The sequence below is a fragment of the Zootermopsis nevadensis genome, unplaced genomic scaffold (assembly GCF_977971745.1).
Source record: "Zootermopsis nevadensis isolate Lab colony 2312 unplaced genomic scaffold, Znev_1.0 Znev_ptg000013l, whole genome shotgun sequence".
NCBI classification, from domain to species: Eukaryota; Metazoa; Arthropoda; class Insecta; order Blattodea; family Termopsidae; genus Zootermopsis; species Zootermopsis nevadensis.
The window spans coordinates 14,222,362-14,246,802 of NW_028259145.1; the positions used below are offsets into that span (position 1 = coordinate 14,222,362).

A 24,441-nucleotide genomic window follows, 5' to 3' on the forward strand; every position below is an offset into this window, starting at 1 on the left:
GCAACTCTCAAAATACTTCCTGTCGATGTCTTAAAATTCAGTTTCCTTTTAAAACAAAAAAGATTGGCATTTCTGGGTCAATTGTACTAGAACCGCTTCATTTATTGCTACTAGTTAGTCCTACCTGTAAACGACGATATACAGTGTGATTCGAAAGTCCCAGTGCATCTACATGAACAACAAGTGTGTTGGAAGTGGGAAGTGATTCAAAAGTCCTTGTGCGCACACGCACACACAAGTCCCACGCACTAATTTGTGAACGTGCGTGCACAAGGACTTGTGGATCACTTCCTTACTTCCAAGAAACACCTGGTGTTCTTAAAGGTGCACAGTGACTTTTGAATCATTCTACAGAGTGATTAAAAAGGTTAGGGCCAAACTGAAGGAGCGTATAGAGGGACTCCGAGAGAACAACTTCAGAATAGGAATCCATGTCCTCTGAAGTTATCCTGAGTCAGTCGAGGCCATTGAAGGGAGGGAAGTCTGATAACATACCGCTGAAATAATTTGATTTGTAAGATTGCTAATGTAATCCTTGTACATTAATAAAAAAACAAAATTAAGCTAGTAGGAGAATAGCAAAGTATGATTATTTCAGCGGTATGTTATCAGACTTCTCTGCCTTCAAAGGCCTCGACTGACTCAGGATAACTTCGGAGGACATGGATTCCTATTCGAAAGTTGTTCTCTCTGAGTCTCTCTATACGCTCCTTTAGTTTGGCTCTAATATTTTGAATCACTCTGTATATGATGGCTGCCGGTAGAACAGGAAGGACAAAAGTACATAAAACTTTAATGAACCACTTGTTTCTATAGTTATCTTCCGACGAAACAAGTGAACCCAGTCCAGGGGAAGATTTCAAAGCAGTGAAAAATGCCTCGACGGGGCTCTGACGTGGCGAAACACTGGCACGCGTTTAACACACAATTAACGAAAACACCAAGAACGTAAATAGTACACAAAGATGAGTCAAACCAGTGATAAAATAGCTCAGTCCTTTGATGCGCGTTTATAAATATACAAAATTCCATTTTGTACTAAAAATAGTGCTACAATCATTATGGCATAAGTATCATGCAAACACCATCTTTAGCTCCCGTGTGAAGCGGAAATAGGCTCAGATGTAAAAATGCAATTGACTATATTCTTGTGCATCACTAGACGTTGCGGTAAATACGGGAACACAGCTATGGTTAGCGATAGGGTCGCTATAACGCACATAATTTTAGGAAAGAAATCTGATTACATTTTGAATTTTAGGTTTCATCATGTTCATCTATCGGCATGAAACACGGTCAAAGCATATGACCAATTTCGATCAAAAGTGTGTGGCAGATCTCCACTATATGTTGTCCACACATACTGATTTAGGTTTCATTTGGGCCAATTTAAGGGCCACTGTACTCAAAGCCTAAATTAAGTTTCCCGCTTACGTTATTTAGTATTATGATACATTTTTATAACTTACATCGCTTACACGAGCACTGTCATGCGTAAGTTTATTTTAATTAATTAAGGGTCATTTTACTTAAAGCTGTAATTAAACATTAAAATGCATCTTTTCAATCCGCTGGAGGTATTAATTCCATTTGATACATCCATTATGTTATATAATTATTACCAAGTTACCATGTTAATTTACTTTAATTTTAAAGGTTGCGTTACTTGAGGACCTAAAACCAGGCGTATTTGTGAGTACATCTTTCAGATTCCTTAACAAAGCTTCAGGGAATATTTTCCACGGCACATAAAATATATACCAGTAGGTCTATAGCCTTGTATCAACTTGATTCTAAATTAACTTCAAGGGCCTACCCTTCAACTTCACCATCCATAATCATCCTATCATAGACCATTAGGTCATTCGAATTTCAGCAACTCATTTTCATCACATGACTCTCCGTATTTAAACGCTCCACAAGATAAAGTAGACAAGGTGATTTAGCACCACACCAGAAGTCCACAAGAGACACGGGATCAATCTGCATCTTGGCACTAGACACGAGTGAGCTTCACGCTTAGTCCGCTTTATATCCTATCAAAGAGCCCATATTATCCGCTGCAGGCTTACAGAAGGCTGGTTGGGCCTCAGAACCGAACAGGACTAAACAGTAGCTAAGAAAACATCCCTGACCCTACAAACTATAAAATGTAAGATTTTCCCCTGTTTTAAACGCATTTCGGTTGTTTATATATGTCAAACCAGAAACTAAAGGTTAATCATTATGGCATATTCTAAAGAGCAATTTGACGTTTACATCAAATTATATGTACCGTACGCATATTAACTGAAGTTTTCAAATTGCCAGTTTCATCTGGGTTTTAAAACAGATGTTAACACATATTTAATTTTCGACCTCAAGATGAATCACGATTACGTACTTCCTTACGTGTAGCTACTGTTTACGAGTATTATATTCAACGACAGGATGGTTTTCTTGATGCTGTTTCACCACTTCAACGTTGACGCGGTTATTCATTTACAGAGTCTGTTAGCATTAAAACCTTTCTACTGTTAGTGAAGTTGATGCATGATGCGTGATCTCAATTGTATTAATTACGATTGCTACATCCAGCTTATACGAGAGCACGGACACAGAATACGATTTATGGTATCAGCGATAAGTTGCAGCCTGCCACTTGCCCTCTGCAATGAATTTATTATTTTCATTCGAAGGTCGCGTTACGTGATTATCTAGTGTGGACTGTGTTTACTTGCAGCCTGTCGCTCCAAGCGTACTAGTTTCTTCAAAGTAATTTATATGTTAAAGCTCTATGATATTATAGCAAACTTTTTTATTTAAAAATAGACAGACTCTGTTATTTACAGTTTATTTAACGATGCTGTCAATTGCTATGATGATTACTGAATGATGAATTGGAAAGGATTTGGAAGCAAGCGGTCGCGGTTTAACGCAACACACTATCCCGGTATTTATCTTGAGGGAATGAGAAAAATCAAGTAAAACCTCAGTCAGCATAGCCAGTATCTTTGTCAATATATGAAGCCGGGACATCCCGAATAAGAAGCTGGAATGGTAAACACTCGGCTGCGACGTTGGGTTTTAGAATTAAAAACGACAGGAATAAATCATGTTGCCAAATAAACGAGTACTTGTTGCATCTGGAAGCCCACCTGGGGTAATGTGGTGTCTTCTGCAGATTTTGATATGACAGGCGTAGCGACGCTTGGTGTATGTTTCCCAATGTCGTGTGCAATAGAACCCCGAGTCCCATCGGTCCCAAATATAGACTTGTGGCGACTACTGGCGTCGTGACGCTCGACGTCGGCTTTCCAGAGTCGCTTCCAATGGCATCCGGAAGCTTTTCAAGCTGCTTAACCAATGCATCCACTGTTTCACCTGTGGTAAATACGGCGTCTGTTGTTGCTGTCCCCACGCCTGGCGTTGATCTTTCAGCGTCGTGTCTAATGTCATCCCTAGGATCATCTGCGCTACATATGGCGGCTTCGCTTGTCGTCGCGACGACTGCCGACGCAACGCTTGGCATCTACTTTCCATGTGTTCCATGGCATCCTAACATTTATCTGTCCCAAATATGCTGTCTTGTGTAGGCGGTACGGCGCTCGGCGTATGTCTTCCAGCGTCGTTTTCAGTGACATCCTGAGGCTCACCTGCACAAAATATGACGTCTTTTGCGGCGTCGTGACAATTGGCGTTACGACGCTCGGTGTCCGTTTATCATCCGTCGTAAGGTGTCCGGGGCTTCTACTGACTTCAGTTGGAGTTCATAGTCAACGTCTCGAAGTTTACCGTCGTGACGTTCGACAATGGTTTTTCAACGTCGTGTCCAATGTCATCCCGAAACTAATATTCTCCAAATATGGCATCTTTCGGCGTCGTTGCGCTCAATGTTTGTTTTCCAGCTCAGTGCCATATGTCATTCCGAGGTTCATCTGCGCTGTTTGGCGTCTGTGTAACGTTTTGAAGATAGGCGTCGCAGCGCTTTGCGTCAATTTCCCAGCATCGTGCCTAATGCCATCCCTAAACGTTCCTTGGAAAGATTTGGAATTCTTTCTTTCTCATCCCTTACCCCTTATTGTGACGTAACTTAGGCTCCCAGATACTATTTTGCGTCCATGCTGCGCTGAATAATAGGGAACAGCTGCTGAGTGGAATCAATGCAGCAAAATACCGTTGGGAGGGAAGACGACGGTTATCCTAAACCACGAACATGACATTTCGCACCAAAAACAAACAGTAGTAAATTAAATAGCCATGCCTCAGATCTAGGTTCTTTGCGTTGTGGGATGTACAAGGTTATCCACATATAGTGGAAACAATGACGGTGTGGAAGGAAGTGCATATTCTTTGTCACAAAGTAAAACGAAGAGGCGACAATCGTGACGGCTGAATATTTAAAATAGGACATGGCCAATGCCTGCTCAGTCATAAAACCATAAGGTCATGATTTCTCTAACACTCCAAAGTACAGCAACATGAAGGCATTAGAAATCAAAGACACGACGACTAATATATGACCATGAACTCATAACCTCCTCGTCTCCCAATGAAACACACGTTAAGCTCACACAAGGGCGGATTCTGATAAGATGTTAATAAATGAATACTTCATAAATAATTAAGCATGAATAAGTGCAAGGAAAGAAACTCGACCTTCTGGTACACTGAATGTCGGAGTAATCGAGTAACCGTGCGTTTTATTCTGCACACAAGAGAGCACAGCAAAAAATCTGGAAACTTATCATACTGCCCTGTGATGTTTTATGAGGATAACAGGCCTGACTGTAACTGTTAAGGCACAAAGAAATACCCATTTTACTTAATGTATTAGGTAACCATACATCGCAAGAATAACAAATTAAAGTAGAAAGAGATGAAAGTTTCACCAGACCCATTCTGATCTATGCAGCTGGAAGAGGTGCAGATACCAATACTTCGTTTTCTAACTTCTTTAAAAAATTAAAAGGTATTTTGTTAAAATCAATAAAATTAAAATATATACACAATATGAAACAAATCTGTAACGATGGACGCAACATTCAAATGTACTTTACTCTTGTCAGGATGTTACCATAAATGTATTCGGTGGCTCTTCCTTGCCAAAATCTAACTTAACTGTGAAATAACTTAATTCTTACCTTTAATTATCCTTAACAATCAGTGAACATAGATCTCATATGCGTGCCTGAGCAGTTCTCTTCAGTTGACAGAACAAAGAAAGTAAAACATCAAAAGAAAAATGAAGAATAATACAATTAATTATTTAATAATATTTGCACAAGTTCAGTCGAAAGAGCACAACCAAATAATCCAAATCAATCAGTCTTAGGTACAGTTCATTAACCTATCTTGTCTCAAAAATAAAATATCGAAAAAAAACTGCTGTAATATTGGAAACTTCGAATTTGTGATCATTCGAATATGGACGATCTGAATGGTGCACGGCGTGAAGAAGTGACCGGAGCTCATGTAACGTCACTTCGATCGACCAAGAATTATGTAATTAAAAGTTCTGTCTATATGAAGGTACGTAACACAAAAGTCACAACTAATTAAGAACTCACTTCCAACATTAAGATGGCTTTTATGTTAAAAAACGTTACAAAAATAAAATAATTCAGAGTAAAATTGATCCACATTTTCGAGCTGCGTAAAATTTAACAATTATTTTCTTTTATGTTCGAGCTGTGTACTCGTAATTCATCACTTTTATTTGGACTTTACAAATCGACCCGTTTTTAGAAACTGAAGATCTTTAAATGTCAAAGATCAGATGATTTGGTCCATTTGGATTCAGAAACAGTCACGAAACAAATAATTCTTTACACAGTTGGCCGGATTTCTTGAGCTGAAGATGGGACATGCATCCATACCCTGAACGGGAATCGAACGGCCTCAAAATTCTTATTCGCGCTTCGAGACTTTGTATGGCCTACGAACAACTCGGCCGTGACAATTTAATGACAGATGGTAAATACTCTATTATTTCAACACCAAATACGTGATTGCGTGAGATTAGTACCGATAATAATACTAATCTTATAACCGAATTGATTAGACGATTAATGGTGACAGTTCTAGGTGTCCTGTATCACAATGACTGTCTATATAAGTGATGTATCGAAAATTCAAAACTGATTAATTTGTAGTATGTCATTTACCATCACTGATAAAGTTGTTTACCACCAAAAATATGCGAAAATTATGACGGAGACATGAAAGTACTCTGAGGAGCGAAGTCACATAAAGTTGTGTTCATATCAAAAGCATTTTCATGAACTGAAAATGCAGTGTCAGTGAAATATGAGAAAGCTGCCGAGGGTTCACATGCTACAGGCTAAACATCATCAGTAAAACAGATCTCAAACATTTACCCCACTTACCACGTTCGAAAAAAGTCAAAATTCGTTCGTCAGTGTCCAGAATTTACATAACACGAAATATTTTACGTTGTATGGAATATTTTATAAGGGTTTCTAAAACAAATCCAATATCATTCACCAGTTTCGTATTTACCGTCCGACCATATTTAAAGGAGACCAAACTACTTTACCGATTCCGACTAAATTGCTTATGGCACAAATACACTAAATTCTGTCGATTCACTTTGAGGTTGGTTCACTTTAGATCGTACTCAGGCTCTTACGTGTATCTTCTCAGTCTAATGTCAGATTCACAACTACAAATTACAGCCCAGACCACAAGAGCTTCATTCACTGTATTTAGTTTCAATATCTGCTATATTAACCCAAAAGCAAGCAAATATTTGGGCGTTATTTATAATACAGCTTCACTGTATAATTAGGAGAAATAGGACTTCACTTTCATACCAAAAAGATTCATTGCCATCCTCAACTACACTTTGACATGAACCTTTTTCTTGCAATGTTAATCACAAACATGTTTTTGTCAGTCCTAGAAAAGGAGAAACATTGTATTTGACTTGTAATGAATGATAATGACTAATTGACAAATGGAGCATTATGCAATTCCCTTTGGAGCGTTAATATGGGAGTTGTAATCCTACTGAGTATGTATATTTAACGAGCGTCTCCCTAGCTACACCAAGAAGTCGTTCTTTAATGAATATTTAAGTCTCTGCGAATTGCTAAGCCAAAGCCCTATTAGATGCCGTAATCAGCCCCCAATGAACTAGAAGACCGCAATGTAATCGACTGGCATTTTAATCTGCATTAACTCATTAATTGAAGCAAAGCCTATTCGTCCGCAACAATCCAAGCCCGTTGAATTTAAAGGGTTTCGTGTTTTTGAGTCTGGATGCACGCAGACACGTGCTACAGTAGGACTATCCATCTGGCTTCCTACATGGATTCCACACGAGAATGCTGGTATTTGTAACAAAGTATTTACTGAAAGCGATAAGACGTATCAACAAAACGGCCTGTGGCCAGCAAATAACAATGTAAACGTTTTGTATTTGGTATATTATAAGCTGTAGATGGTATCATAGTCAACTAAATTTCCAGAGGTATCATGTCTCAACCAACACAATCCCTCTACATTTTATTTACACCCTGTGAATTATGATAATATTTGGACATACAGACATAGGTACATGTAAAGAATATTTACTATTTTACAAGGAAAGGAAATCAATTTATAAAAATCTGGAGGATTTTCTTCAAAACAAGTACATAAAAATATCTATGTGCTACACCTATGAAGTAAGATGTAGCCATGCCCTCTCATCTGAAACTAACAAGTTAACCCAATTGGCCACTAGACATGCAGGCTACATATTACGACTTCACAATGTCCCCATAAAGATCATACGACATATTGCAACAAGTTCTCGCAGTATGTACCTCCACCTAATTTAAAGAGTATAGGCCCACAACAGTATAATACATTCAGATGAGGTGTATTTCCAATGTCGTTCGTCGCCTCGACGCGTTAACACGAAATATGCAGACTGCACAATTTGGTAATCACGTTTTCCCCATTTCTGACACATTCGTAACGAAAAAATGACAAAAAAATGCACAGTTAGTCTCGCCATCTCTCTCTCTCTCTCTCTGCACGTCCATCTGATTGCATATAACAACTCGAAACCCGCTGAAGGAATTTTAATGGACTTCTATATCAATAAGGTAATTTTGCTGAAATTTATCGACATATTCCAATTTTGGTTAAAATCAGACAAGAAGAGCATACTTTCCATAAAGACGTACACGCGTGTCTGCGCGTAAATTATCTAAATATTTATCGAAGCAAAAAATAACGTAGAGAAAACTGAAAGCAGCATTTATTCCGCAGAAAATCTTACGGTTTTCGAGATAATTATAAACAATGTTCATACTGTCTTCTCAAACTCGAGATCCGTTAGACTTATTTTAATTAAATATTATACTGGAGGTCCTTGCTCCTCAATCCTGCCTGTTTTACTCTATTTATAAGACAGCATGAAACTTAACATTCACGACTTGAAAATAAATAGCCGATAATACAGCGAATGCTATAAGCACACCACAAAACTTGATTTATTTGGAACACTGAGCCAAACGTGAGGCAACAATAAAGACTAGATTACATAACTAAAAAAGTCAACTCGATGCACTGGTCATATAGGACAGATACAAAGGTTTATCAAAATAGCGTGATAGCCTATGTACTGAAAGGGATCAACTCGCATTACAGTTCCCTTCATTAAAGAATTATGAGGTTCTGATGTAATCAGATTCACTTGGCAACTCAAGCAGTCATTTTGTTGGTCAACTAATGAACTGGGGAGGCCACGATTCAAACAGTCACCTGTCTCCTTACACGAAGAAACACAAGCAACTATGCTGGAAATATACGATTTATCAACCATAGAAACAGACGTAGTACGCCCAAAACTCCTATGTCCCAAAACCGGTAATTAAAAGACAATTTCGCCATTTAACGCCGAGTGGTAACTGTATGTACCAGATGCTTTAACAGTCAGTAATTCTGAATTTTGTAATTATGCGTTTTGTATCATTCTCAGTGTACACATAAATTATATCATTAAACAGCATTAACCAGTTGACATTTGTAATGGTAAAGAGTTGCTTTCTATGTGGCACTGACTAATTTCTTTAAATGTTATTTAGAACAGCTTCGGTTTTGAAGGGTTAAACAACCAGTCCTTAAATTTTCTGAAATCAACTTGGAACTGCATGTTATACCGCCGTGGCACTTTATTACACACCCCCGTTTACAATTTCCAGAACGTATTCCGCACGCTTAGATCCTAATTCAAATTATGCAGAGAAAGTAATAGTGTTTAGTGTGAAAAAACAACCGCATGAACCGAAAATTAAATATTATACAAAATCGTTGCAAAACAGAGAAACTGACATTGTAACATTTAATACCACTTCAAAATTTACCACAGACGAAAATACACAACGTAGGCCTATTTGACATAACTTAATGCATGAACGACATACCTAAACCAGATCTGTTACCTCACTGCTGAAGATCTCTTATAAGAAAACACACAGGAAGACATAACGCAATGACTTCTCGAGTCACGAATTAACAGAAAACGTTTCTAAATAAAACGAAATAAAAGTATGAAAGTCATCATCAGGTTTCTATCTGAGAAATGAAGATTTCAGTCTCAGTGATGTAAGAAGACAAATTAAGTACTTTAAAATGATTTGTGGGGGTTCTATGGGCTGAACACACCATTTATAACAAAATATTAAACAAATAAAACATGTTACTATATTGGTATCTGTATACACTGCAGCAACAAGACGTTTCAAAAGAAAACAAAGCAATAAGGCGTAAACAGAAGACTGAATAATTAAAATGTGATGACATTAAACAATTGAACTGAATTAAAGAAAACACAGTCTATTAGAAGAAAAGTAACGTAAATAATACATAAAGCGTACCTAGCAAATGCATCAAATTTATTCGGAACTAAATTATTATATCATACTGTAAACCAGGGTCAACCGACTAAATTCCCTACTTCACATAAAATGTTAGAACATGTAGGAAAATGTATGCTTAGCATAACAAATGCGGCGATTTCACCATAATGTGATCACTGACCATTGGTAATGCAGCCAGTGACGTCAGAATACCCGAAGGCCAGTAACCTTTGCGTACGCGGGCCGCCTTGCGCCTGACTAGACCAGGTTGGGCCAACCCAAATGATCTTTCGGGCCACTTTGGAAATGCATCATAACTCCGCGGGCCACATATAAAATTATATATCCCCATATTAGATTTAGATACACTATAGACATTTTTTTGGAGTGAAAAATTGAAACATAATGAGTTATTATTATTGTGTGTACTATTATTCTTACATGTAAACATAGATAATATAATAATAATGATACTAAGCGTACATTGTAAAGAAATATATAGCACTAAAAATTAAATATAAATATATTTTGTAAAAGTGTGATGAATCTCGCGGGCCGGAAAAATGTTCAAGGCGGGCCACATGTGGCCCGCGGGTTGGCCACCCCTGGACTAGACGATTAAGAAATCTCTGGGGATTCCCCACTGGTTGTGCAGCTGCAGATTTCCCGATTACGGATTCCACACCAAATCACTTCTGCGAGCGAAAGGGCATGCAGTTTTTCAAGCAAAGTTCCCATTATTGTTGTCCGATTTTAACCGAAACTGAAAATGGAAACACAATCGTCGGTCGAATTGTCTCATGCGCACAGACAGACGTGGCGAAGCTAATAAACGTATTTTCTAGCAACTTTTCATTTCGAACGTACCTTAAAATGAGGAAAGGGTAATGACATTTAATGTTGCTCGTCGTTTGGACTTCAACCATCGTTTAATATTCTAAAAGAAAACTGCGCTTCGGGAGCACAGCCAACTTCCAAAACGTAGTGTCTTGTTTTATAGTATACAATGATGAATAAAGTCCAAAAAACTAACAATATCCAACGTAATACACCACCGTTATTACCATTTATAAAAAGTAATGAATCGTGCCAGTGAACATGCTGACAATATTTACAAATCATTAAGACACAATCAGACACGAGTAAAAGCAGCACGAGTGCCCAATAGACAGTGTCTGACGAAAACTATAAACTATGGTAAAGTGAAACAAATGTCTTAAACATGCAGGCATATCCATAAAACGTAAACTGTACTCACTGCCAGGAGAAACTACCCGTTATTCCTTCTCTGAGTCGGTCCTTAAGAGAACGCTGTCTAGAAGGTCCAGCACCCGTGAACGTAGCCATAGCAACGACCGTTCAACTACTTTTACTTTGTTGGAGGCGGACAGCAAGCATCAGGAAGATAAAACCCGTAGGATTGGCGCCTCAAACACCGGCGGCGTCTTTTTCGATCAACAACACCTCACCCTCCACCAGTTACCATTTTACACCCTTCTTATAAAAGGCTTACTTCCTTTTCACTTCACACACACGAACACAAATATGAATATAACTGAAAGTTCAGCAGTTCTTGAAGGAAGATTGAAATTTTCACAACCAAACTCTTTTTTGATGTAGTCTGTTCCTTCTATATGTTTTAAGGCTGTACTTTCACGGGGTTTTCCTCTTTTAAGACTTCACACAAAATCAATATAAGCTTATCCACTATTTTAGGGCAATCAGTAACAGATATTCAACTACTTCACAGATTCCCAAGTGTGTTTTCAAAGTGGTGGAGGTCTCTTAACCGCATTTGTGAGCAATATTTGTAGCATTTCTACAACGCATGCTTATCTCAACGCTTTCTCACAATCGATACGACCTTTAACAAAACAGCTGCGTTATCCTTGACCGTCTGCTTGATCATTATAAAATAAAAGATCAGTTTAACTTAATGAAATATGTGTATTCCAGTGAATAATGACGTAATTTGGAAATTCGAAACGAGCATAAAATCCCTGGTATATTGTTGTCTGAGAAATCACATCAATGTAAGTTTCTATTCCAAACAGTTTATTAGTTTGAAAACACAGGTTCGTTGCAATTCCATGTACTATTAGACTTCTTTACTCTTCATCAGAAATTTAATGCTTCCTGCGTTGAACCGTTTGGCTCCGTAATCTGTAGTTGGTCTGTATGCACTGACTGTCAGGAAGAAATTTCCACAAATGAAATATGAACACAATGTCACCCAGGATACACAGGCAGTAATGAAGATTTTACAAAGTTAAAAATGTTTGTTTATACAACACTTAAATATGTTTCCTTTGTGATATGTTTCGGAAAGCTTCACATTGCTTGTATTTCATTCCAGATGTTCGAAAATTATATTTTCAGGCAGAGAGGAAGACGGCAGGCAAGCAGTCTCTTGCAGCATTGCTAAGATCCAAGAGCAGTAGCACTTGTTCAAATCGGACCAACCGAATGGCAGATCAGGCGGTCCAATGACATCCTGCCGTGTCATCCGTGCTCCTTCTCTGTAAAATACAAACAATACAACTATTTCACTTGTTACATGAACACTCTTTCTTGTTATTCATCTAAACGAACTGGAAACAGCGAAACATTCCAGTGCAATGACAAAGTGGAATAAATATAGAAACATAACAGACTATGGTATAAAATGCGAACGCCTGCTACGTGTGTGTGGATTTTATTCTCCGTAAACTAAATATTAAAAGATAGATTAACGTTATTAAAACAGGAACAAGAATTAAATTTAAATGTTATAGCCTAACATATTAACAACGCTACAAAATACGACAAATCCTTTTATTTCAAATTGAAATGAACGTAGTAATTTAATAAATGGTTTTTTAACACTTTAACAACTTAGGTTGGTGACGAACACAATAACCATGGCACACAAGCGATGCTTAAGTATGAGGATGGGCCCAAAATGCACGCAAAATATAATTCGTGTTCAAAACAGAAATGTGAGTTACGGCACCCAAAATTTTAACTTTACATTCCCAGCAAAGACTGAATAACATCCTTTCCTGCCGTCTGAAATCTCGAAGGGCACGTAAGTTCCTTATTGCGTAACGAAAGCCAGGTTCATGGCATTACCATCATGAACCTGTGTCCGCCTATATACGTATCTGTACCCCTAATAACTTGAACTAAATCACGGATAATCATAACATTTTGTATTGGCATCGTTCTACTACAGGACACCGTCTCCTCGCACAATTTTAATTTCACGCAATCAATGAGTTGCAACATTTGTTAACATCATTTTTGTGTACAATGTAGTCGCAAAATGCGAACAAGTTGGACGTGAGAAATGGATAATTAGGTTTAGGCTTGCTGATGATGACTAATGAACCATCGGGGTCAAGCATGTTTAATTTTGACTAGTGATAACTAACAAACACACCAACAGATTTTGTGGTTTTATAAATTAATAATTACATACATAACGGCGCAAAAATTTGAGCAAATATGGGGAACATGTAAAGTAATTGAAATTTGCAGGCAAACTATTATAAATTATGCACAACCACTAGAAAATGTACAATTATGAATGTAAGGTAAGCATCTGAAGGAAAGTAAATATTGTAGTTCTTCCCAGAACGTCTTGCGAAACGTAAGTTACTCCCTTCTTCTTCTTCTTCTTCTTTGAAATTTTCAAACACAAAACTTAACAAAAATTCTTTCATGTAATGCACAGGTGGCCATATTATATACGGACCCTCAAAAAGAACTCTCCACACGCATGAAGAATATATTTATAACTCTAAAGCTCTTACTCAACTGACCTGAAACATTTTCTTCACGTAATCATTGCTGCTTCATAACCTTGTGATAAGTAAGTTTCAAGATCCAATAAAAATCACGAGGCCGTACCTCAAGCAACTCTTCAGTGCCATCTTGTTGGAATGAAATCAGTTCTGTGTTTTCCTTTAGATGCTACAATATTTACAGTATGAATTTTTAATTAATAATTATGCATTCGAGTAATCAAATAAAATAAAATTTGTCCGATATTAATCTCGAAGTTTCGCACCTTCGCCTTGCTTGTAATTGTTAATCTAGACAATGTTTAATATCATTGTGTTTGTATGTTAATGATTTACCTCCATACGAAATTTCACATATCTGGCTACCACTATTAAACCGAAAACTAAATATAAAATTTCAGTAACCAGCCGTCATGTTAACGTTTTAGATTATACAAATTATGTGAAAGAAAAATGCATAGGTATTACTACAGATAATTTTAAATCCTATATTAAATGTCGCTTTCACCTCAACTACAATGCCCCTATTACTGTTGGCATATACTTAAAATGTATGATGTTGATGATTTATATGTCAATTGGACCAAAAGTTATTAAGGGGAAAGCAATGCTGGTGGACCCAAGAATATGACGATAATACTACAACCTATACGTCATAAAATAAGGAGTGAATTAGGCTACCATATTAGATAGGCCAAAGACTGGGCATTTCACTTTTATTTGTCCGAGCTGGTTAAGAGATCATAATTTCATTCATGAGGAAATTTAGATTCTGCTAAATTCGGGGAATGTTTGCTATAATGCAGTTCAGAACACTTTGTCTTCCCTTTTGTTGTCTAAAACAAAAAGACTAAATATACAAATATAGTACCTGCTGCTTTGTATGGTTGTGAAATATCTTACGTCATGGGAAGACCACAGATCGAGAGTGTTTATGAACAAAGTGCTCAGAAGAATATTTAGACCTAAGAATGAATGACGTGAGGACGAAGAAAGCTGTATAATGAGGAACTTCACAGATTGATCTTCGGCAAATATTATTGCGGTGGTCAAATCAAGGAGAATGAGATGCAGAGCGCATTGGGTAGATGGAAAATATGTACTGTATTTTGGTTGGAAAGTCTGAAGGGAAAAGACCACGGAAATCCCAGGAGTAGATAGCAGAATAACATAATGTATCTTAGGGAAACTGGGTTTGTGGGTATAGATTTAATCCATCTGGCTCAAGACAGGGGAAGTGGGGGACGTTTGTGACCATTGCAATGAACCTTCGGGTTTCACAAAATGCTTCTCAAGGAGAAGTTAATCAGTAAAGTTTATTTTCTACAAGCATGTTTTCTCTTGGCCTTCATATAGAACTAATCTCTCCGCCCAGTGGAACTCATTACGATAAATTGTTATAGATTTCAAATACAGTTCATTCACCTGTAAGTAATGGTCTTTCAGCTTTTACAAACTTCAGTACATCGTTAATAAATGACATGAAGTGGTATAGCCCCAAAGACTATCAAATGTGTCCCGTGTGCCTATTTGGCATCTCAATATAAAAAAAATAACTTTAAACACCATGGGACCTAATATCATTTGGTACTTTGCGCACGTATGACAAACAACGCTGTCAAAACTTATTTTATCTTCTCCGTTTATTTTAAACGATTGATAACATAGTCAGGGACAGAGAAGTAAAAAGAACGAGGACCACTCAAAGCTCTTGCCCTTCATAGTTACAAGACCACTCTAATTTTTCATTGCATTCCTTGATCTCATGTGGCCATTTGCCATGGCCTTCAGTATTAAAAGGTTATACATATATACATATACGTATATGAACTAAGGTTAAGATAAAAAGTGAGCGGCCTCTTACAGCCTACTTCCAGGATGCAGCCATAATGTAACCATGCCCCTACATATGTCTTCTTTCTTAGATTCAGACCCAAAGAACAAGAAAACACCAAAGCGTTATTTCGATCCCTACAAATTATAGGCCTGTAGATTTTTAACACTTAATTTTGTTAAATTATTTAAATTAATTATTTAAACACAGAGCAGCTCTCATTTTGTAATGTTTGTCTTATAGCAAACTTCGTAAGCTGTTTTAGTTTTAGTAATAATAATTAGTTCTGTTTATTGAGATTTACCGAGCTGTACGTATGTCTGGCAGCGAGTATTGAAACTGGTTCATATCTATCTTATGGGCCCGACAAAGACCAGCCCATTCCGGACTTCCCACTTCCCTTCAGGTCGCAGTTCTTTTATACAAACGACCACTGATCGCCGACTACAGGCCTACTTTATTTACAGCAGTTTTAGTTCTTCAGTGACGACATCTGAAGTCACAAGACAGCAAAACAATGAAGCACAACATTCCGAAGCGTCTAACCCCGTCCAATGACAATAAAAGCTGTCGATAACTTCTAATGATTGCAAATGTAATTATTCCGGACACTTAGCAATCGCGATCCGAAGATAAATAATCAAGCTTTACAGATCGCGGCACGAAGGACCGGCAAATAAATGCAGTCAACACATCCAGATAAGTAGATAAAACTCACTGCAACTGATCTTCAAACCTCCGAAATACAGAACTACGTTTCATGCTGTATCGCCCACATATAACTTCGTAAAGTGTTGTTGAATTCAGTTTCGTTGAAAATTACAACCCTAAAATTCTGACACCTTGAAATTCCTAGAGTTTAAGGGCACTTAAAAGAATATCCGTTGACATGCAAAAGAAATTTTTCGGCAGAGGTTAAAACCCCAGTACGTAAGAGAAACACGCTGATGGCTGATAATATTTATCCATAAATTGAAATTAGAATATTTGCAATAAAAATAAAGAAAATAGCAAAGAACTGGGCTATACTTGAGCAAATATAAAGGAAAAGGTTCGATAAGCAGTAGGAAGATACAAAGGTCACAAATTAGGGTGGTAGAGAGAATAAGCCGAGTAAGAGTAAGAATTTACTGTATAAGAAATTATCCTAATAAAATACTTATTATTATACGTAACACTAATTACTGCATATTATTCAAAAGCAGCTTTCTTGCATTTTGCTACATACTTCACACATTATTCAAAATAATCACAATCCACAACCATTACGTACCTGTTCTATAAGAACCAATTAATAACTCATTATCACTCTAATGTAACAGTAATGTCAAGAATATAAATGATTACGTTATTTAACGACGCAGTATCAGCTAATGTGGTTATTTTTCGTTCCAAATACTGGTGTAAATAAATCAGGTAAATAAAAAGCAGAATGGTCAAAGAAGAAACGGGACCACCAACATGCAGTCATCTCAACAAAGTTATGCCCATAACAGAATTCACATAATGTGGCAAGATCATCGCCCTGATGACAGAGGCAGCAAGGACCTCTGAAACGTCGGTAAACTTCTACCAGATTACACGACGCTACAATCCAGAAGACAGCCATCTTCATGGCAAGACGGTTTTTTGCCCTAGCCTCAAGACAATCTATAGAAGAGTGTACCAGATACCAAGCACGAATGATAGTCCTCTCCTCGTAACGACAGAAATAAACTTTAATTTAATTCATGTTTAAGGCCAAGAAAAGACGTTTGACTGCTTCAAGCCACTGTCATCAACATCACAGTGTTGGCTCCGACAACCACAATTAGCGAAAACATTAAACTTCCAAAAACTTTCACGGCTTCTGAATCGTATGGGAGTAGGCGTGAATGCACTGGCAGCCAGTACTACCGGTTCTAATACTGCTTGAGGCTATCATAAATGGCGTGCAGATCATCACGTTTCTCCGATATCAGCCTTGGCGTAAAACGTTGGATCGCCTAGCAAAGTATAATTAGTGTCAGAAGTGCCTTCTTCGCACAAGCTAGGACGCAAAAATTTGCCAAACAATGTATTTAATTCCCTTTACATTGGATATTAATAACTATTAAAATAGTCAGTACACAAATAGCATCATATTCTATATGCTTTTATATACGTGCAAAATTTGTCCTGCCTAAGGGAACAGCGAAGACTGAGTGTTGGGGAAAAAATGTCGTGAGGTATATTTGGACCTCCGACAGACAACGTAGCGGGAGGAAGAAAATGCAAAAACAAATTAACAACTAGAACAACACGCGGTGAAATATTTAGATTTGTGGATGACTATTTTCTAAATAAAGGTTCGAATGGAATATGCATACTAGTGTTTTGAAGTCAAGGTTTCTGGTGCGTTATAATATGCAGAACATTTCTTTTCGGCCTTGTCCAGCGTCTTAAATTATAAAATAATAAAACAATGTTTTGGAAGCTGAAATGTGCTTCCGTCTTCAGGTCAAAGGCTAGTTCAACCAGACGGCCTAACAGACCGACTTTCTGTCCTCCTTTCAATGTTCTTTATCTCCATACGGAAGCAGAATCCAGCTTTAGAAAAGGTGTTTTATTATTTTATAATTCATGTCGACGGTAAAAGCCCAAAAGAACAGGTCTACTTATTATGCTAGTGACTGCATGGACGGTGTTGTAGCAATGACAAGAACAATGGAATAACGACAAAACACACGCATGCACTGTAAGAAGAAATAATTCACTGCGCTATTCATTACCAAACCAGTAAGTACATTAATAATAAATAATCAAACAACAGTAATAATAATCATGACGCTAATATCTGTAGATAATCACATTCCTAAAATTTTTACCCAAATAAATTATTATTCAAACCACAGTTCTAAACTATCTTAACGTAATCACAACAATTATGGTAATGGTAGGTAACACATTCACTTATAACTCTGAATTACTGTTTAAATGTCTGCTACTCCAGCTGTTATTTTGCATACTGAACCTAAATTAAATTTACATCTTATACAAACAACAAAATTATCATTTACAGTACAATTCTACCTTCAATTTCAATACCAGGCCTTACTGTATGTACAATAATTATCAACATTAACTACGAAGGCTTTAAGTTATATAATCTAATAACTTTCAAAGATGTAAGTAAAAAGTTTCTTTAAGCCTTATCAGTCGATCTACCTCTGCAGAATTGCATTTTATCATCACGTACATAATCGCAAAGCTAGCACAAAAGTAACAACCCCTTAATTCTCAACTAATCATAAATATATTAAAACTTCATACTTCGCTTTTTTAAAATGATCAGGTACAGTAGGAACTTCACTGAATGCAGAGCTAAGCCAGGTAGGATATCTCACTAGAGACGATCAAATTCATAATTTAATTATAAGAGCCCATACATTTATCATAGTTTCCTTTACAGCAATAATTGTTTCAATTGGAGGATTCGTAAATTCATTAGTACCCTTAATATTAAGAGCATCTAACATAGCTTTCCCTAGAGTAAATAATATGAGATTTTGGTTATCATCATCAATCGATGGTAACAAACCCACTGGTTCCTGAGCTTAATCGCGTATCAGTAAAGTAAATAGTTGTACTGCTATCAGTTCTTTAGATCTGTCCTGTTTTACTGTAGTGCACAACACATACGTAGCAATGCGCTAGCAGCCAAGGGGAAACCTTCCCGGAATGTATTACCACATAAAGGGAAACTATCAAACTTCAAATACAACTTCATGGTAATAAATGGCTGGCAAAAGAATATTACTTAAGGGTCAGTTTTGGTTTAATAAACTAACTACATCGCCATCACAGTTTCCTAAATGACAAATTTTGCACGTTTACAGAACAATAGTAATATAAAAAAAGAAACTATACTTTCGGACTTTCATAGTAAAATTTGCGTGTTTATACATTTCCACCAGAGACTTCACTGGCTAAATGCGGACGCGAACACATGCTCCCTTACACAGTGAGAACATCTATCTAAGGATTAGGTTTGTTCTTTTGTTAAAGAGTTCCGGCTAATAAACTTGGTCATTCACTAAGAGGCCACCATGTCCAGTCCGTCTGATGTAGGAACTTAAAGCGTGAAAGATAAACCCAGAACACGGCAGTGCTATGACCATTTAAAATATACGTAAAGGCGATAGAAGCATGAACAAGTACGTGGTTATTCATCGGTTAAATAATAGATCGCGTTCAGAACTTTGGTCGTTGAGAATTTATAATAATGAAAGTCCACAAAGTAATCAATGAATACAGATACAAACATTCTTACGTCTAAACAGCCTAAATGTTTTGATAAATATTGCTTCCGCAAACACTTCACTTCAATGTGCTTATTTTAAAGACTTGGGTTCCAATCTCGACATAGAATCGCTTTACAACTTCGAAGTCCGCAAGAGTGACGGCATACACATAAAATAAAAATCACAACCTGCCATACAGGAAACGAAAGAACTGAACTTAAAAATATTTTCAATAGGATTTTAAAAGTCCTGTCTTAATAACAGCTAATGAAATTTCTGTTTTTACACCCAACATATCACCAACCATTCCATATTAAGCGTCATCGCCGAAGCCACGGTTTCTGCATAGAGAACTTTGTGCCAGTGTCACGTAAAGTGTCTACTATTTAAAATGGAATTTGAATAACAAATTAACCCTCTGAAGCACAGAGTTAATAATATGTATTACTTAAAAATGTAGTTGCTCCCTGAAAGAGAACACACAACGTCTCTTCTGTAAGAATCTCTTGCTCAATGCTGTTTAGACAAATATTCGCTGTTTATTCTTCAAATAATATGAAATCCATGAATACACTCTAAGTAAACTGCTGAGTTACTGAATATTAAAATAGGTGGTGTTTTGAAAGCTTTAGTCGGAAAGCGCTTTCTTTAGTACAAGTCTTTCTCCTGAAGAAAGGCTGATGAAGGTCTGAAGACTGTAAAGAAGGAGGGGAAGTTCGTTCCCTTTCACCCTGACAATGGACCAGACCTGTAGCTCATGGAATCGATACGATTTGTGGGTCCGTCAGTAACTACAGTTCGTAGACTTTTAAGACCCGAGTTGGACTGTCCAGATAATACAGTATGTGAATATTATGCGAATCTTAACTGTCACCCTTCCATCCTGCGCATTCACATCTGTTTCAGTCTTTGTATACATCAAAAGAAAATTCATCCACAGCTTAGTCCATTGTATTATGCTGGCTACAAAAAATCGGAAAATGTGCTGTGGACTGTACTTAATACTCTGCTTACTTCTATAGAAGTTTCAGAACTATATAATTTTAACACCAAGTGGGTCACGTGATTTTAAGATGAGGCTCTACAACCTGCAGTACTTTAATTACTTTGGCTGTCTAGTGGGAGAGGAGCCTTCCTTGTACGGGGGACGAGGCGGGAAAATGTAATGCACTTTTGTAATTATTTCGATTACAGTTTTGTTTTCACCGGACGTCTTAAGAAAGTAGTTGTAGTTGTTGTTGTTGCTATTGTTTCCATAGGTGCCCTTGTTACTGTTATAAATGTGACAGATAAAGTATTCCTTGTGCTTAACCACCACGCCATCAAGGCGTACAGGGAAGTGGAGACAAATCTCCAAGCATTATCGTCGGCACTAGATGCGTGACAATACCTGAAAGGAATCCATGGCCTTCTGGAGGGCGCAGAAAACTGTATAACGAGTTCACCAAATATTATTTGGCTTATCAAATCAAGCAGGACGAAATAAACGGAACATGTAGTGTGCAATGGCGAGCTAAGAAATTAGTACAAAATGGTGATTGGATAGCCAGAAGTAAAAGACCACTTGTTCGACGTAGGCGTAGATGGGAAGATAATATTGAAATGGGTATTGGGCGAACTGGTTTGATTAAATCCATTTTGCTCAGGACAGGGACCGGTAGCGGTTTCATGTGAACACGGCAATGAACCTTATGACCCCATATAAGACGGTGGATTTGATTAGCTGAGCAAAATATTAGCTTCTTACCAAGGATTGATTGTGCTCTGTTGTAACGGACATGACGTACCTAAGGGTTACTGAAGGGCAAAGGAACCGACAATTTATCCAGTCTACATTGTTTGTGACCGCACAAAAACCGACGCATATATGTAATAATTTGCAGGCCTATATCAATATTATTCGTGTAGTAATATCTGCTTCGCGTACATAACATCGCGTATTCCAAGAACTTGCAAATTCTACCGCACATAAATGTTGATTCGTTGTTCTCTGTTACCATTTACAAACATCGTTAACGTGCGGTAAAACGAAGGCCTAGAAGTTGCAGTTTGCTTTTGGAAAGTCGGGCTTCAGTTTTGGTTACCATGATGAAGGAGCATTTTGACTAGCGCTCGCCAAATATTGTATGAATAGGACCTCGCCAGGATGTTAGATAAGGCACGAGTAGTTGTGTATGAATAGCAGGCCCGTTATCAGAAGGCCTATATATATATATATATATGCAGGTCATGACGTCAGAGCTTCATAAAAAACCCACTACCACCACAAGCACCCCATCATCATCATCATTAATACTATATAACAATTCGTTTGTACAAAGATGGCTGTCTTATGGGTTGCAGCGTCATGTAGTCCTTAATGCAAGGACATCTGAAACGTCGCTAAACTTCTACCAGACTACACGGCGCTTCAACCCAGAAGACAGCCATCTTCGTACTCACCTCAAATCCCACTTAATTCGTTTGTAGTTTACACAGTATTGCTCTTAGAATTGCTTACTTGATGTTTTGAATTGAAAAAATTAGGATTCCATAATTTGTACTCTTCACTAAATGCTATCAGGTTTACTAATCAAAGAGTAGGAGATGGGCGGGACATGTAGTACGCATTGGAGAGCTATGAATGCACACAAAATTTTGATGGGAAAACATAAACGTAAGAGACCACTTGGTACACTTGGATGCAATCCTGGCTGGAAAGATATTACAAGCGGATCGTAAGCAGGGTGTGAGGATTTGGACTAGATTCATCAGGCTCGAGAGGAACCAGTGATAGGCTCTTGTGAATATGGTAATGAACATTCAGGTAGAAGATTTCTGTCTTCTGGGTTGTTGCGCTGTGTAGTATGGTCGATGTTTACCAACGTTTCAGAGGTCATACTGCCTCCGTCATCAGGGCGATGAATCGCCCTGATGACGGAGGCAGTACTACACAGCGCAACAACCCAGAAGACACCGCTGTGAAAACCTCAAATCTTACAACATTCAGGTCCGATAAAATGCGGAGAGTTTCTTAACTGGTTGAGTGACTATTGGCTTCTCATGAAGGATTTAACCCCATTGAGTTAAGTTGGCTAAGCTATAAGCTGGCCCCCTTCCAAAACAAGCAGATGGTCGCATTCTGTGGACTGCTTAATTCACGACCACGCACGCGCACCACCGGCTGTATCGACCCTGTTTCCAAAACCACGTCTGGCAGTGTCCTGAAGCAACAAATTGGACACAATCTTTAAAACGTTCCATCGACTCCTGGCGGATTTCTGGGAGGCATTAGTCACAGAGATGAAGAAGGCAAAATCATTATTTACTATAATTATGAACAAGACATACGCTCATGTCTAATGAGCTGCAACAGTGTAGTCCATATATGGGCCTATAAATCCAAGATAGGAGTAGACTCTGTGAACTAGCAGCTTCACCAATCTTCGCGATTATTAGCTAGAATACTGTTACGTTGTTGAATAATGGTGGAAGTTGAAGTTCTTGTCTAAAATACCATAAAATCTGAAACTCATGATTTGTGACCTAATCAATGACTGCATAATTACTAAGGGAAAGATGCTGACTGACGATGCTTGAGGACAAAGTGTCGAGAATATCTGGACTTATAAGATATAAAGTAACAGAAGGGCGGAGAAGATTGCATTACGAGGGGGTTCACAATTGTACTCTTCACCAAATATTATTACGATGGTTATATCAAGGAGGAAATAGACGGGGCACGTAGCACTCATGAGAGAGACGAGAACTGCATAGAGAATTTTAGTCAGGAAATCTGAAGAGAGAGAGACCTCTTGAGAGACAAAAGCGACAAAGAGAACATAATGTTAAAGCGGACTTATAGAAAGTGGTTATCTCTTCCAGAATATTTTTTAAAAACCCGGGGGAATAGGACTCATTCCATGCCAATTTTTATTTTAAGCTAACGGTAATATGCATTCATAAAACGACATATCAAGCAGCTTCGTCATTTCAGTACAGTTTATTTTAATAGAAATCAGACGCTACGTCATGAAAATATTTAAAATAGATCATAACAAGCCTTCTTGAAACTCAGCGCACACGAAAGAAGAAAGAAAAATATATATATTTCCCGAGAGGATTTGTTGGTTCCGAGTGGGTTATGAGAAACAAATAGAGTGTTAGGAAACTAAATTTTCTATGTGTCTATGTTAAACATGATTTATTGTTATTCCGGATTTATGTTTTTCACTCACAATGATAATATAGATTGAGACTGGCGAAGGGACGCCTACTTCTCGCCGTTGTGGCGACTACTTACATTGGAATGTGATTTTGTGTTTCTAAGGGCCAATAAAACTTCGCACGAAGGATAGCCTACCTGTTATTATGTGTTGCTACAATCACAACGCACTACGTGAATATTATCTAATTTCAAATGTACCATTCCAATTTTGTTACATCGCAAACTAGATATATATGACAAGGGTTTAACTGCTGAACAGCCGGACGGTGACCACAGAGGGTATCGCACCGATGTCTACAGGATGGCAACGGCAGAAACAAGTCAAATGGCAGACTATTCATGCGTGTCTTGTGGTGGACGAAGGACGGCGTTGATGATTAATGTGGTGAAGGGGCAGTCTTTCATGCATTTCGTTTTTTTTTCGTTGTTCAGTAGTCTTGGAAGCTGTATCATGTTTCCACACAGAACACTTGATACATTTTTGGGCGTCCTGTACTGT

General features: G+C 37.7%; 1 protein-coding gene across 3 annotated transcripts in view; it reads right to left on the minus strand.

The window, feature by feature from the left end:
* mtd (TLD domain-containing protein mustard) overlaps positions 1 to 12,237 on the minus strand; it is a 189,309-nt gene extending 177,072 nt beyond the window's left edge. For all 3 annotated transcript variants that reach the window (XM_087348710.1, XM_087348699.1, XM_087348697.1), the window contains exon 1: positions 11,113 to 12,237. In XM_087348710.1, the coding sequence (XP_087204836.1) occupies positions 11,113 to 11,201 (89 nt within the window). In that variant the 5' untranslated portion in view covers positions 11,202 to 12,237. The remainder of the gene's footprint in view (positions 1 to 11,112) is intronic.
* Positions 12,238 to 24,441: the final 12,204 nt, after the last annotated feature.